The 16648-nt window shown below is 33.7% G+C and overlaps 1 protein-coding gene across 1 annotated transcript in view; it reads left to right on the top strand.

The window, feature by feature from the left end:
- Positions 1-16256, top strand: part of LOC114334502 (integrin beta-nu) — a 34472-nt gene extending 18216 nt beyond the window's left edge. Inside the window, exons 4-7 of the mRNA XM_028284548.2 lie at positions 4580-4870; positions 7800-7938; positions 9317-9513; positions 16095-16256. Of these exons, the coding sequence (XP_028140349.2) occupies positions 4580-4870; positions 7800-7938; positions 9317-9513; positions 16095-16256 (789 nt within the window). The remainder of the gene's footprint in view (positions 1-4579; positions 4871-7799; positions 7939-9316; positions 9514-16094) is intronic.
- The last annotated feature ends 392 nt before the right edge of the window (positions 16257-16648 follow it).

Consider the following 16648-nt stretch of genomic DNA (forward strand, 5'->3'; position numbering starts at 1 on the left):
TGGAGGCAGTTTTAAGAGGTCTAACATGGAAAACATGCCTGGTTTACTTGGATGATGTAATTGTGGTTGGAAGGTCCTTTGATGAACATGCCAAGAATCTAATAGACGTCTTTCAACGATTGAGGGCAGCGAACTTGAAGTTAAGTCCGAAGAAATGTCAGATGTTTCGACGAGAAGTTAAGTACTTAGGACATATTGTATCGAGTAATGGTGTAACAGCTGATCCTGAAAAGATTGATGCAATTAAAGATTGGCCAGTACCAAAAGATAAACATGAAATTAGAAGTTTCCTTGGCCTATGTACATATTACCGACGATTTGTCAAAGGATTTGCCAATATCTCCAAGCCCCTAACAAAGTTGACGGAGGAGGGCAAAGAATATACATGGAGTGAGGAGTGTCAAAAAGCTTTCGAACAACTACAAAGGGCTCTGATCAGTGCACCGATATTAAGCTACCCGGGACAGGCAGGAAAATTTGTTTTGGATACCGATGCTAGCAACAGTGCCATAGGAGCTGTTCTCTCACAAATCCAGGATGGACAGGAAAAAGTCATCGCTTATTTCAGCAAAGTCCTGTCGAAACCAGAAAGAAACTATTGCGTTACCAGAAGAGAACTGCTGGGTGTAGTGAAGGCTTGCGAACATTTCCATAAATACTTGTACGGCAGAAAGTTCCTTCTTCGAACAGATCACGCTGCTCTAAAATGGCTCATACAATTCCGTAATCCAGAGGGCCAGATGGCAAGATGGTTAGAACGACTTCAAGAATATGATTATGAGATAGAACACAGGGCCGGAAGAGTTCATTCAAATGCTGATGCCCTTTCGAGACGACCATGCAGTGCAAATTGTAATCACTGTGCCAAATTAGAGGAACGATTTTGCCCCGTGAGGCGAACCACCGTCGTTAATGAGCAATGGCAGCCACAACAGTTACAAGAAGCCCAAGAAGACGATCCATGTATAAAAAGAGTATTGGATTGGATGCGTCGAGGTGAGAGACCTAGTTGGCAAAACATTAGTGCATGTAGTCCGGAAGTCAAGGCCTACTGGAGCCAATGGAATTGCCTGATACTAAAAGATGATCTTCTGTACAGAACCTTTGAGAACGATGATGGTACAGAATCTAAGCTTCAGTTGATTGTACCTAAAAGTAAAGTGTCAGAAGTATTGCGTCAGTTGCATGACGGTACATCAGGTGGACACTTTGGTATTACGAAGACTCTGCAAAAGGTTCGAGAACGGTTCTATTGGGTGAACTGTAAAGATGATGTAAGAAGATGGTGCCGGAAATGTGAACTGTGTGCATCCGGTAATGGTCCAGTTGGTAAAAAGAGAGCACCCATGAGACAGTACAATGTTGGAAGTCCTATGGAAAGAGTAGCAATCGACATTGCAGGTCCATTTCCAGAAACCGATGCTGGAAATAAATACATTCTGGTAGCCATGGACTATTTTACGAAATGGACCGAGGCCTATGCATTACCGAATCAAGAAGCTGCTACCGTTGCAGAGGTACTTGTTAAAGAATTCTTCAGCCGATTTGGTGTTCCCTTGGAGATCCACTCCGACCAAGGGCGAAACTTTGAGTCAGCTCTTTTCCAAAACGTTTGTAAATTGATTGGTGCCAATAAGACCAGAACAACACCCCTGCATCCTCAATCAGATGGAATGGTCGAGAGGATGAACCGAACGATGGGTAAACACTTGTCCAAAGTTGTATCTGAACATCAGCGAGATTGGGACCAACACATTCATTTATTCCTGATGGCCTACCGCTCGGCCGTGAATGAAACTACAGGTCAAACACCAACCTGCCTGATGTTGGGTCGTGAAGTTCGTTTGCCCTGCGACCTAGAGTTTGGCTGCAGACCTTCCGAGGAATATGTTGCAGGCGAAGAATACGTAGACCGCCTGAAGTTACGAATGAACAACATTCATGAACTTGCCCGACAACACATCCAGATAGCCAGTGACAGAATGAAAGATCAATATGATTCTCGCTGCAAGAATGAAAGCTTCGAAGTAGGTGATCTTGTCTGGCTTTATAATCCACAACGTCGTCGAGGCCTGTGTCCTAAACTGCAAAGACAATGGGAAGGTCCGTATGAAGTTAAGAAGAAAATAAATGACGTAATATACAGAATTAAGAAGTTACCAAACGGTAAACCAAAAGTTATTCACATAAATCGTCTTGCACCATATGCTGGCTCAAATGAAACAGAGGAAGCCCGAGTCCTCCAACAGGAGATGAAAGATGCACCACAGCCAAGTTTTAAGGAATTTATGTCAAATTACGCAGAAAGAAAGAGTGCTAGATTCGGCGTGACCACAGAAGTTCAGCAAGATCTGTTTGGTGTTCCAGAAAACGTCTCTCTAGCCCACTGTGTTGCACAAGACCTCGAGATGACTAAAGGAATCTTGTCCGTATTCAATAGAAAGTTCGGCCGCCTGGACGAGTTAAGGAATCAACAACCTAAAATTGGAAGAGTATTGCGATTGGAAGATGGTCCTCGATCTTTGCTGTATATAGTGACCAGGAAGTCTTATACGGACACGCCAAGCTACGAGAACATATGGCGTGCTCTAACTAATTTGAAGAAAATGGTCTGTAATTATGACATCAAAGATTTGGCTTTACCAAAAATTGGCCATGCAGTAGAAAATCTGGATTGGAAGATTGTGAGAAGCATGCTGGAAGTGATCTTCAGAGAAACTGGCGTACGGATTACTGTGTGTTGCATGAACCCGAAGATGTCATACCCTTCAAAGACAGTAGACTGTTACTTCTTTTCTAGGGGTGTATGCAGAGCTGGAGAATCCTGTAGATTCCGCCATCCTGGGCCATCCAGAGTTGCTGATCGGGACGCTCAGATCTTAAGAGGGGAGCAGTGTAACAAAATAATTATTGACCTACCCTCGTATACCAGCTCCCGTCTCCGCACAGACAGAACACTATCGATGTTTCGAGATACGCCGATGCAGCGCCGATGACGTGCAAGCGGTCACATGGACATAGCTGGAGATATATAGATATTTCTGGAATATCTGTATCGCATATATAAATAGGACATATTTGTAAATAGAGTCAGTCTTAAGCTAAAGTTTGTAAAGTAAACTTGTATAAATAAAAAATAAAGTCGTATATAAATTACGAACCGCTAGTTTTATTGTAATTAGAAGTAATTACAGTAAATAACCGCTACAATATTCTATCAGACCAGACTAAAGAGTAGACCATTTCGCTCATTCATAAGAAAAGTGACACAACTCAAAAACGCATAATTCTAGTTAACTTGTTAAATTGACCCCAAATACCCTATACTTTTACCAGAAAAAATGTCACATATATGTTTACTTCCAACATAGAAAGATGGTGGTAGTGTCGTTATTCCTTTGGTGGTAAAATGAATACTTTTATTCCGGAACAGTGACACTATTGAGCTAATGCTCTGACGCTCGACGTGAACCTATCGTTATTTATCACGAAAACCGTTGTATTTCGAGAAGTGTCCTAGGTATTTTTCGTTAATGTTTAACAAAGTGACCAATATTTTAAAAGAAAAGTGACATAACTAAAATTTCATCTTCTTTGGTTAAATGAGGTATCATAGATTTTTTGGTTTTGCTTCTTACACAAAATTAGAAACATTCATTTATTCATAGTCTTCGTTTTTAATTTAAAATAATTTTGCAGTTACCGTTTAAAACTGATAGCTAAATTAAGTTTTGAAAAATCAATTTTTGCCTCTCCTGAAAAATGTTGTTTTTTGAGGTGTGACACTTTTCTTCCGGATGAGGGATTTGTATTGCCACATACTTCTTGAGCAATAAGGTAATATTGCTATTTTAATTAAATATTTGGAAATGTTTGCATAACATTCTATTTAAATATTCTATCAGACCAGACTGAAGAGTAGACCATTTCGCTCATCCGGAAGAAAAGTGACACAACTCAAAAAATGCATAATTCCAGTTATCTTGTTAAATTGACTCTAAATACCCTATACTTTTACCAGAAAAAATGTCACATATATGTCTACTTCCAACATAGAAAGATGGTGGTAGTGTCATTATTCCTTTGGCGGTAAAATAAATACTTTTATTCCGGAACATTGACACTTTTGAGATAATGCTCTGACGTTCGACGTGAACCTATCGTTATTTATAACGAAAACCGTTGTATTTCGAGAACTATACTAGGTATTTTTCGTTATTGTTTAAAAAAGTGACCAATATTTTAAAACAAAAGTGACATAACGCAAAATTTCATCTTCTTTTGTTAAATGAGATATCAGAGATTTTTTGGTTTTGCTTCTTACACAAAATTAGAAACATTCACATATTCATATTCTTCGTTTTTAATTTTAAATAATTTTACAGTTACCGTTTAAAACTGACAGCTAAATTCAGTTTTAAAAAATCTATTTTTGTCTCTCCTGAAAAACGTTGTCTTTTGAGTTGTTACACTTTTCTTCCGGATGAGGGATTGGTATTGCCACGTACTTCTCGAGCATATACGATCATTTTAAGTACCTAGGTCTATGTGAAACTCATAATTCGATAATGATTTTTAGGTTAGTTCGAGCAAAGTTACTGCCAATGTCGATGATTTAGATGGAGCTCTAGACGCACTACTTCAGGTTTTGGCATGTAATGAGACGATTAACTTTTCGCCTTTGTCCAGGAAAATAATTTTGTTACCAACAGATAGTTTGCTTCATTCAGCAGGCGATGGAATCTTAGCAGGAGCTGTTAGAAAACCAGATCTCAAATGTTTATTGGACCAAAATGGAGAATATACTAAATCTTTAATCAATGATTATCCCGCACTAGACCAAATTGAATTTGCCTTACGAAAAAATAAAGTAATCAGTTTTTTTTATTATATTATAGCTTGTAGAAAACAAACCGTTAAAACGAATTAGAATGGATAGGACATATATAAAGACGCCCACACTCTATGTTGATATGTTGGGAAGGATGACTAACGGAACACCATTATGGCCTAAGTCTATAGGAAGACCGAGAAAAAGATGGCTGATGAAGTAGCAGAAAATATAGGAGCAATGATTGTTAAAGACTGGAAAGTTCAATACAAGGATAGGAAGAGTGGAAAAGAGTCACACAGAAAGCTATAAATGACATAGAGGAGTAATCCACCTCACAAAAGAATAGGATTTCGAACACCGTGAACCGTGACGTAAGCTATAATTCCTAGGGATTGTAATTCCTACTGAATGAACTCACTGATACTTTTTCACAAGAATAGAAAAAATATGGAAAAAAACCATGGATCTCTGAACTTTCCAGTTAAATATTTAATGTGCCACACAACACACATAGCACATTTTTTTGTATTATTAATAGTGAAATCACTGAAGGTGGATATGAGCTATTACCTCCGATTTCGTTGAACCTCCATCGATTTCCATGAAAATTGGTGAGTGGTTAGAGGATATCTCAAAGAACAAAGGTGACATGGTGCCAACTTACGCTTTTACCCTGTGGGTGGATGCCACCCCTCCTCGGGGGTGAAAATTATTTTATTAACAATAACCCCACAATTCGATATAGGGACAAATTATAAGCAAAATTTGTTATATAAAGTTGTTAAAATAAATCAAAACTTTTTGAGTTATTAAAGATCAAATATTTTAATTTTTCGTGAAAAAAATGCATGTTTTTAACCGATTTTTCATAAATAACTCAAAAACTATAAGTTTTTACAAAAAAGTTATTATTATCAAAATTGAGGCTAATAAAAAATCAAATAAACTCCTTACTAGAAAAACCTTTCAATGTTAACTAAAAGTGAGTTATAGGTAATTGAATGTATATTTCTTTCGTCGAGTACCCAAATCTAAGTATTCAAGCTTAAATACCGGGAAAATGATGCATTTTATAACATAATCATTTGTCAAAGTTCATAGAAATATCTATCAAATAAGCCCTCGAACAAGTTGATAGCATTAAAATTTATGTAACAAAAATGTTTCAAAATGTATCTTTTAAAAATGTTTCCAAAAAATGTTATTGTTTTTTTGTAAATAACTCCGTTAATTTTTAAGATATCAGGTTCACCTAAAATCTAATTAAAAGTTGATTCCAAGAGCTATTAACGTCTTTTTTAAAATCGAAATTAGTCTTTTTTAAAATCGTCGAAATTACTTTTTTAAAAATAAAAGGTTAAATGGCCCCGGTTACATAGCTCTCGCAGCAAAATTTAAATTTTAAACGTTTCTATCTCGGTTATTTTTTATTCTACGGAAATAGTAAAATAGGTAAAGTAGTTGGAACTGAAAAAACTAAAATTTAGTTATATATAATTTTTTACGTATATTGAGTATTTTTGGAATTATTATCAAAATATAGGAAAAGTACGATAATTTTAAAAATGCTGATTTTTTTGGAAATGAAAAAACTAAAATTTAGTTATATATCATTTTTTACGTACCTATATTGAGTATTTTTGGAGTTACAGTAGACTCCCGTAAGTTCGGCCACCTCGGGACCGGACCCTAGGCCGAACTTAAAAGTGGCCGAACTAACCGATGCTTATCTAAAAAATGCCCATTTATTGTTTGTATGGATCTAGCAAAAACAAAACACTTGTACATTAAGTAGAAGACAACACAGAGGAATACTCTGACATATATTTAACATAATATATGAAAAGATAGACCGTTACAAAAATACTATAAAACAATACTTTCAGAACTCTAGGCCTAATAAAATTTAAAAATATGATTGCACATTGGTAGTTTGGCTTCTTAAACACTTAAAAAAAGTCAGTAATTTTTTTCTGAATTTTCTTTTCTAATGACTTTTGACGTGCAATGTGTGTGACTAATGCTCAGAGAGCCGGCCGGACTAAGCGGAGACCGAACTAACCGAGCCCGAACTTACGGGAGTCTACTCAGTCTACTGTATTATTAAAAGAAAAAGTACGATAGTTTTAAAATTTCTGATTTTTATAAATTATATCTTTTTTTTTTCAAAAATATGCATTCTAAACCGGTCAAAACTTTTAAAATCATTAACTATGTTAACCTAAAGAAATTCTTGTGAGGATTATACAACAAATTTTAATTTTTGTGGAAATGGCGTGTTTTATTTTTCACTTTTTTTCTAAAAAAATCGGAAGGGTTCTCTTATTTTCATCATAACTTGCTTAATTTTGATGCTATTAACTTCTACTGGAGCTCACTTGATAGGTATTCTGAAGTACTTTGACAAGTTCTTCATAAGTATATTCTATAAAATGCATCGTTTTCTCGTTATGTAAGCTTGAATACTTAGATCTGAGTACTCGTCGAAAAAAATATACATTCAATTACCCATAATTCACTTTGAAATAATAATATTTTAGTTCTTTAAGTGGGGAGTGTATTAAATTTTTTATTATCTTTAATTTTGGTAATAATAGCTTTTTTACAAAAGCTTATAGTTTTTAATGAATTAGTGAAAAACAGCTTTAAAACATGATATTTAATAACTCCAAAAGTATTGATTTATGTTAATAACTTTATATAACAAATTTTGCTTAGAAGTTGCCATTCTATTGATATCTGGTATAATTTTTAATAAAAATAAATTCACCTCCGAGGAGGGGTGGCATCCACCCCCAAGGTAAAAGCGCAAGTTGGCATCATGTCACCTTTGTTCCTTGAAGTATCTTCTAATTACTCACCAATGTTCATGAAAATCTATGAAGGTTCAACGAAATCGGAGGTGAAAACCTTTAGTGACTCCACTATAAAGTGTTATTTATTAACCATATTAATAAATTTTTAGGTTAACATAATTTTTGCCGTTAAGACACTTTCCAAAATGCATTACTATTTGAATATGACAAGAGATACTTTAAAAGGATATGCATTTGTTGGAGAATTACAGGAAGACGCAACAAATATCGTGGACCTAATCACAAAAGGTAAACTTTATTATTAAGGTCCCATAGTTTCTTCTTGAAATTGTGTCATTGACTGTCTCTTTGTTTAATAAGTGCTGAAGGCAACTTTGTACATTTCCACTTGGTTCTACGAGTAACTAGATCCAACTTAGGATGAAGAGATCGTAGGGGAAGTAGAATAATAAAAATTGGTGTATATTTAGGTCCCTTGGGCCATAAATATTCGTCATGTCCAGATATTTCGAAATTGCTTGAATAATATAGAGCCATCTTAAAAAAAACGTAATTTACTGAGCACTTGGAAACACTTATTTCTAAAGGTCCGTAGAACCATAGTCGACATGTTGAATGACAGTGTATCTATGGTTTGACATGCCATTGGTAAAGTTTAGTTTGGCCTTTATTTACTGCTCAATAAGTAATTTTGAAAGAATTAAGTAAAAGTGACACAATTGTAGCTGGCAATAGGATAAGACAGGGGATCCTCTGAGTCCTCTATTCTCAACCTGATCATGGATGAAATAATAAAAAAATGAGAAACTAAAAAGGATACCAAATGACAAAAACAACTTATAATAATCTGCTATGCAGACGATGCAATACTAACCTGTCAAAGTGAAGAAGATTTACAATGTATGGCTGCACTAATTTATTATAACCACCAGAAAATTTTATATGTTAATTTCCCCAAAAAAGCCAAATGCATGATTTGGGGGTCAGATAATAGAAAAATTGATGGAGTTTAAATATTTAAGCATCACACTGTCTAGCTATGTAAAGCTTGAAACAGAAATTGAAGATCAAGTGAATAGAGGAAACATAGCCTCAGGTTGCCTAAATGAAACAATATGCAGAAATAAAAGTATGGGAAATGAAATGAAAGGCAGAATTAATTTCAAAACAGTCATCAGACCAATAATGACATACGCGGCAGAACACAACCTGATACAGAGAGAACAAAAATAATGCTAGAAACAGCAGAGATGTAAATCCTTCGAAAAATCGATGGTAAGACACTATGGGACAGAGCTGGAAGTACAGATATACGACGGAGATACAAAGTGAACAACATTAATAACTGAGAAATAGAGTAGTAAGGACGACGAGAGATGGCCCCCTAATAGGAAGACGATCAGTGGGAAGACCAAGAATACGATGGAACCACAAAGTGGTATTATTAACGTATGTTACTTCTACGAAAATGTAAAAAAAACTATTAGCAAAACAAAAAATATCTTTTTTATTGCAGAATAAAATGCAGGAGCGCTTCAATCTCATCTCTGATTGGATCTTTAATAATTATCCTGTATGACTACCCGTACCGGCAACAGTATTAATACCTACAATATAATACATGGTATCTTCAATCTTGCAATTTCTTAAATCTGTTTATTTTTAGGTTACTATAATTTTGCACAGACAGTAAGCTTTATGATGAACACAACAGAGCAAGAGTATATTGACGTTAAATTTTTTGCTGATTGTAGTAATCTTGGAATATATAACGAAACATCAATTTGTTATGGACTCGATAATCGCGAAGTTAATTTTAAAGTACAATTAACGGCTAAACATATACCAGAACATACTCAACGGGTAAGTAACACCACCATACCAATATACACTGATATCTTTGATTAACAAATAAAGAATGTATTTGATCAATCAGCGTTAACACTAACACAGTTACCTACACATAAAGATTTGGCTTTGCATAATTAGCGCAAAATTTGTTTGTCGTTTTCATTTCTTCGGTCTGCCACTTATTCTCTTCAGTTTTCAGTTAGTCACTTTTAATTTGTTTCTCTGGTCCCTAATATTCGTAAAGCTCTTGTTCTTGACATCTGGACCCGACGACGACGTCCCAGTCATCTAACTATCTTTGGAATGTTCTGTATTATTTTGGATCGTTATAATATAACAGGGTGTTTTATTAAGAATGTCCAATTTCTGAGTTGTAAATTCTAGACCTCAAAATATTAAGATTTAACCAAAGTCACTTAAATAAAATATGGCTCCTTACTGAGTTACAGAGTATTTTATTTAAAAATTTAAAAACTATTTTTACTCAATATTTTAAAAATATTCGACGTATCCTTTTCATACTTGGCAGAAAGTGTAGGTACTATACAACCTATGCAATTATGTTAAATAAACGTTTCTGGCTGTTGCAAGAGGCGTACGACAGGGGACAGTGAATGGTTTAGTCTTCCCAAATTCTACGCCATTGGCGGAATTTCCATTTTAGCGCAATTTTTCGATTCTCCCATACTCTCAATGTAAATAATAATAATATACTCTTCACTCGTAACGATCAACTCATTAGCTTTCAAGATATTTGAAGTCAAATATGCATTGGCACAATTATTTTGATTAATGTATTATGTCGCTTAATTTTTAATTTTAAATATCTCGAAAACTAATGATTTCATCATTAAGAATAAATAATATACTCTTCAGTCTTAACGATAAAATCATTAGTTTTCCATATATTTGAAGTTTAAAATTTAGCGGCACAATACATTAATCAAACTGTGCCGTTATAATTATGTTTAACTTCAAATATCTCGAACATTAATGACTTCATCGTTACGAGTGAAGAGTATGTTATTTAAATAGAGAGTATTGGAGAATCGAACAATTGTGCTAAAATGGTAATTCCGCCAGTGACGTAGAGTTTGGGAAGGGTAAACCATTCACTGTCCCCTGTCGCACGCCTCTGGTAATATCCAGAAACGTTTATAATTTGACGAAGGTATAGTACCTACATTGTCTGCCAAGAATGAAAACGATACGTCGAATATTTTTAAAATATTGAGCAAAAATAGTTTTACAATGTTTAAATAACACACCTTGTAACTGAGTAGAGCCACATTTTATTTAAGTGATTTGGGTTAAATCTTAATATTTCGAGGTCTAGAATCTACAACTCAGAGATTGGACATTCTCAACGAAACACCCTGTATATCTCCATTATCTCCCGGGTAATTTACATGCTCGATTCTCCTTCCACTGCTTATACGACGGATGTTCGATAAGTACTTCCTCATAAGCCATACTGACCGATATCCCCAGCTACTATCCCAAGATAATCTTAAAATTTTAGCTAAATCGGGCCCGTAGTTTTATTTGACAGCCTGTGAAATAGGACGTGCCGCGGATTTTAGAAAAATAAAAAAAGGGCAATGTCGGTCGGTAGTTCTACTCTTGATTTCAAAAATTGGTTTAACTTGGTCGCACATCAGTGTTTAATGAGCCATACCCACGTGCCCCGAAAACGGCTACCACGAAAGTTAACGTGACAAAAATAGACAATCTCGAATTGGCAGACTTTTGATTGAAGGAACTCGGCATAGCTGAGACAGTAGGTGTTTCAAATACCACGTAAGGTAAGTCGTATCGTTGATTGAATAACCGAACGGTTATTCAATCAACGGTCGTATCCTGCACGACCATGGATGCCGCGTTTGCTCATTCCGCATAACAAGCGCAACCGTGAAAACCACTTTATAACAGTGTTTAATGTTGTTTAAGCACCTGATAAACGAGTTTCTGCGTCGTTTTGTGACCGTCGGTCGATGAAACATGATCCACTCGTGCCTATCAGAGACCAAGAAACAATCAAAAGTGTGAACTTCACCCGGGGAATGTGCTTCGAAGAAGGCGAAGACTGTCTTATCCGCTGAAAAAATAATAGTAATCATTTTCTGTGATACACAAGGAGTAATCTACATCAACTACCTGGAGAAGGGTAAAACGGCCACGGGGCTCTACTATGCTGAATTATTGGATCAATTCGATGCCGAATTGCAGAAAAAACGGCCCAGTTGGCAAAGAAAAAAATGTTCTACCAGTATGTCAACACATCGGCTCATACATCCGCCGTTGCCATGGCCTAATTGATTGGGCTACGAACTATAGCCCCATCCACCGTATTCACCAGATTTGGTCCTGTGCGACTTCTTTTTGTTTCCAAACTTGAAAAAGTCACTCACCGGATAGCAATTTGACTGAATGACGAGGTCATCCCCGCAATAAAAGTCTACTTTGTGGACCTCGAGAAAACGTATATTTCGTACGGGGTAAATCCAGAGGCGTAGCTACCGCCGTATCAATTATACGGGGCCCCAGCGCGGCATGTCGAAACAAAATTCCATTTAAAAAAATTGAACAATTATTTCACTCTTAAAACGCTTTGAAACAGTGTATCATTATTTTTCGGATATCGACAGATCTTTTTTTTTGTTTTCAAGCTACCTTTCATTGTCCATTCACCGTTGACTGTGTGTGAGACATTATATAATGTATAATGCCAAATTGCAATTTTTGTAATCACTTTACCTTTGAATTTTTGAAACAGTGTATTTTTGGGTATATTTTCGTGTAATCTATTCTTTATCTGTAAATTGTATTTATGTATATCTATTTGCCAGCCGCTCGCCGTTATACCATAGAACAGATCTTCTTTGTTTAAGCTCATTTTCAATGTCGATTCACCCTTGACTTGAAAAAACTGAATCTGTTTTCAAACAATGACTCTCAACAATTCAAATATATTTTTTTACTTTGATTTGTTAGAGTTGATTAGGTTTATTATTATTATCATCTCTATTTGGGTGTTACACGCAGATCTTATTAGTTCCTAATATTGTATTATGTAATTTGCAATTTATTTAAATTTTGCAATATATTGTTTTGTTTTATTTAATTATCTTTTATTTTGTAATAATTTTAGTAAACTGTAATTGTTATTGTTTTTTAGGCTCTTTGTAAGCTTTGTCCATAAAATTGTAAAATTTTCAGTGGCAATAAAGCATACAAGTAGGAAAACTGAAAGAATACCCATGAACGAACATATAAAACACGCTGTATTTTCCTGTCACCGTGTCATACAAAAAATTGGCCAGCGCAAGTACATGTAATAATTATTATTACATGTACTTGCGCTGGGAAATTTTCTTTGTGACACGGTGACAGGAAAATACAGCGTGTTTTATATGTTCTTCATGGGTATTCTTTCATTTTTCCGACTGTATTCTTATTCTATTCAAGCGTTTTTGCTTCTTTTGTTGAACATTTTTTTAGCAATATTTTAGATCAGTCGTGGAAAAGGGCCCCGCGACAAACTTTGATATGGGGCCCCTGTGGGACTAGCTACGCCACTGGGAAAATCGTATCATGAAGCATTGCTGGGTCAAGTGTATCGAGCTAAAAAAAGACTAAGTTGAGAAATAAATTCCTACGTTTTCAAAATCCTGCTTTGACCTCGTATAATTCCCAAGTTTTTCCATAGTAGCTTTTTCTACAAACCTCTATTTGGATTACAAACTTTTAATTGATTAAAAACAATTTTTCGATAAACCTCTTTCCTTATGGATTATGGTCGAATAGCTTCAGCACTATTGGTCCAAATATTGTACGTATGATACCACGACTAATTAGAATAGAATAGAATATTCTTTATTTATCCAATTAGATCACAATGTGATATATGTATAGGGGAATACATATAGATTTTCACTTCGGAAAAAATTAAACAAGATATAACTTTTTGTAATTTCATTAAGAATTGTTTAATAAACAACATATCATAAAATGTTCTACTCGAGAAGTGGGTGCTTCATTTTTTATTAAACAAATGAACTACGAAATTTGATATTTTTTTAAATAACTCCGAAAATATAAATTTTACAAAAAAACTGACTTAACCATTGAAAAATTCAGAAAATTTGACAAAGAAAACCTTATATAAAGAATTTTCTAAAATTAAATCTGTATCTTCTATAATTTTTTATTTATAACGCTAAAGTCACCCCTCTCACAAACATTGGCGCACTGTAAACTAGCGTACGGCGAAGTGCATGGTTGAGTTATTTTAATGTAATTCTTTAACTAATGGATCAAATGAAATTTTACCAATTGAACATGAAAGAAGAATAATTAAACTATATTATGGTTATAATAAAAAGAAATAAAATTTATGGGCATAAGTGCGGTGGAGGCGGAAAGTGAGCCTTACATGAATTTTGTTTAAAAATGATTTAAAAATGTGTAACTAATACAATTTTTCTTATAAAACCCTCAATTTTGCACAACTTACCTTTCAAGAATCTTACTAAATAATATTGCATTCAAAAAAAATTTTAAAAATTTAATTCAAATGATATGACGTCTCAAAAATGTAATTTTTGAAATCTTCGTAGTTTTATAGAATTACTACCACCACTTTAAGACGGTATTACTCAAGTTTGAACAGATCTATTACAGTTTTATAACTGCTTTTTTAAAGCTTAGGATGTAATCTTTAAAATGCACTAAATTCTTTTACTTTGGAAATGAAATAGACTATGTATTTGTTTTTGAGAAAATTAAGAAAGATAACAAAAATGTAATACAAAAACCGAAAATTACCAGCTAAAAAAGTGTTTATACAAAGTGATCAAAACTATTTTCTGTAAAACTTACCTAAAATACATTTATGGGCCATTCCACGAACATACGCCTGTTTTGGATTACTTCGACAACGAATATTTTACTGTGCAACATAAGAAGTACGAAAGTTAATGGCGCTAATAATTATTCCAATAAACAACAATGTAATTTGCAATTTACTTTCGTTCTTCTTATTTTGCACAGTAAAATATTCGTTGTCGAAGTAATCCAAAACAGGCGTATGTTCGTGGAATAGGGTATAATATTAAACTTTAACAATAATAAATGTTCAGCAAAAAAACTTTTTTTAGCTCATATACAGTATGTCTGCGTAACTTAGAACCTATTGATAACTTTTTTATTATCAGTTTTACGAAAAAAGTTATTGTTTATAAAATACTCTGCATCGTATATAATCTAAGATGCAATCATCAAATATTAAATTTAATTAATTTTATACGAGGTATGTCAAAAAATATGAATTGCACTGAAGAGTAAAGTACCGTTACATTTCACAATATCGAAAATTTTCATTAAAAAAAGTTGTTTTGAATTAAAAAATTTGTTTTAGTGTTCAATTACATCCTTCTAATTGAAATATTGTGAATAATAAAGGCACTTAACTCTAAAAAAATTCATATTTTTTACATACCTCGTATAAAATTAAAAAAGTTTCATATTTGATGGTTGTGTCTTAGATTTTAGACCAGGGAGAGCATTTTAGGAAGAATAACTTTTTTTCGTAAAAGTGATAATAAAATAGTTATCATAATTGTAATAAAATGATGATGAGTATCAGTAATTTGAGAAAAAATTGAAATTTTTTTTCGATTAGAATGATGTAATTTTATATTTAAACATAGTTTTTAATTTCAAACAACTTTTCATAATAGCATTTTTTGATATTCTGGAATATAAAGGTACTTTACTCTTTAACGAAATTAATATTTTTGACATAACTCGTATAAAATGGATAAAATTTAATATCTGATGGTTGAGTTTTAGATTTTTGACTATCCAGAGCATTTTATAAAGAATAACTTTTTTCGTAAAATTGATAATAAAAAAGTTTTCCATGTGGTTCCTAGCTACGCAGACATACTGTATAAGAGCTTCTGTATAAGAATTTTCAAATTGCAATACCATGTTCGGATTCAGCATAATCAAAAACAAAATAAAAACATATTTGATCAAAGTAAAATGATGAATTTAACGATATTTTTATAATTATTATACAAAACAATTGTTATTGTTTAAACAATTAATAAACAATTAGCGGCCAAATCTGTGAGTAGAACTTTTTACTTTAACATGTACATAAACTAAAAAAAAAAGTTTTAGAAAAATATAAGCTTGTTTGAATTTTTCCGAAACAATGCATGTTTTCGTTCTAATTGCACTCCCCTAATAGGACAAGTCATATAAGTACATAAAGCATAATCAACAAGTCATATAGGACAATTACATAAAATCAAAATCAACAAAATATAATTTAATAAAAAAAAGATATTATGCAATATACAGCGTCTCTGAACCCCGTCGGTCCTCATTCCCTGTACTGTAGTCTTTTATTAAGTCAAAGTAATCATTTAGGTTGTAAACGCATAATTGGATCAAGCATGATTTTAATTTCTTTTTGAATTTTTGAATATTATTTTTATTTCTCATATTAAGTGGCAAACAATTGTAAAACTTTCAAAATTGCAGAATCTATGGGTTTTACATATTTCATTTTTTATTTATAGGACACCTTATACGTAGAAGAAAAAAATATTAACGAGAAACTAACAGTTAATGTGGAATATGTCAGTAGTTGTCAATGCTCGAACTATAAAGACGACGGAAATAAATTTTGTGGCCATGGTACCTATAGATGTGGACGCTGCTACTGTCAGGAGGGCTGGTAAGACTAGTTAGAGCCACAAGTATTGGCAGAATAATTCGCAACTATTTATATTAGGTGGTTTGTTATAGTTCTCTCCCAGACACACTAGCACTAGGATGTGTGTCAATCAGATATAACCACATAAATACTCGCGGATCAACTGAGAACATGACATAGGAACTGCATTAATGCTATTAACTGTAGATTTGTTAACAAACATAAAATACACACATGTAGGTACCTACGTCTACTCCTACTCCAAACTCAATCGGATAATCACCAAGCAGTTGCACCACAACTGACTCATTATAATAGGGTTTTTCATCGATTGTCATTTGTTTCGAGCTTCTGTCATATGTTGTATAGTCTGTGTATAATATTAATATACACGGATTATACGACATTTGACAGAAG

Source organism: Diabrotica virgifera, chromosome 6 (genome assembly GCF_917563875.1).
Source record: "Diabrotica virgifera virgifera chromosome 6, PGI_DIABVI_V3a".
Taxonomy (NCBI): domain Eukaryota; kingdom Metazoa; phylum Arthropoda; class Insecta; order Coleoptera; family Chrysomelidae; genus Diabrotica; species Diabrotica virgifera.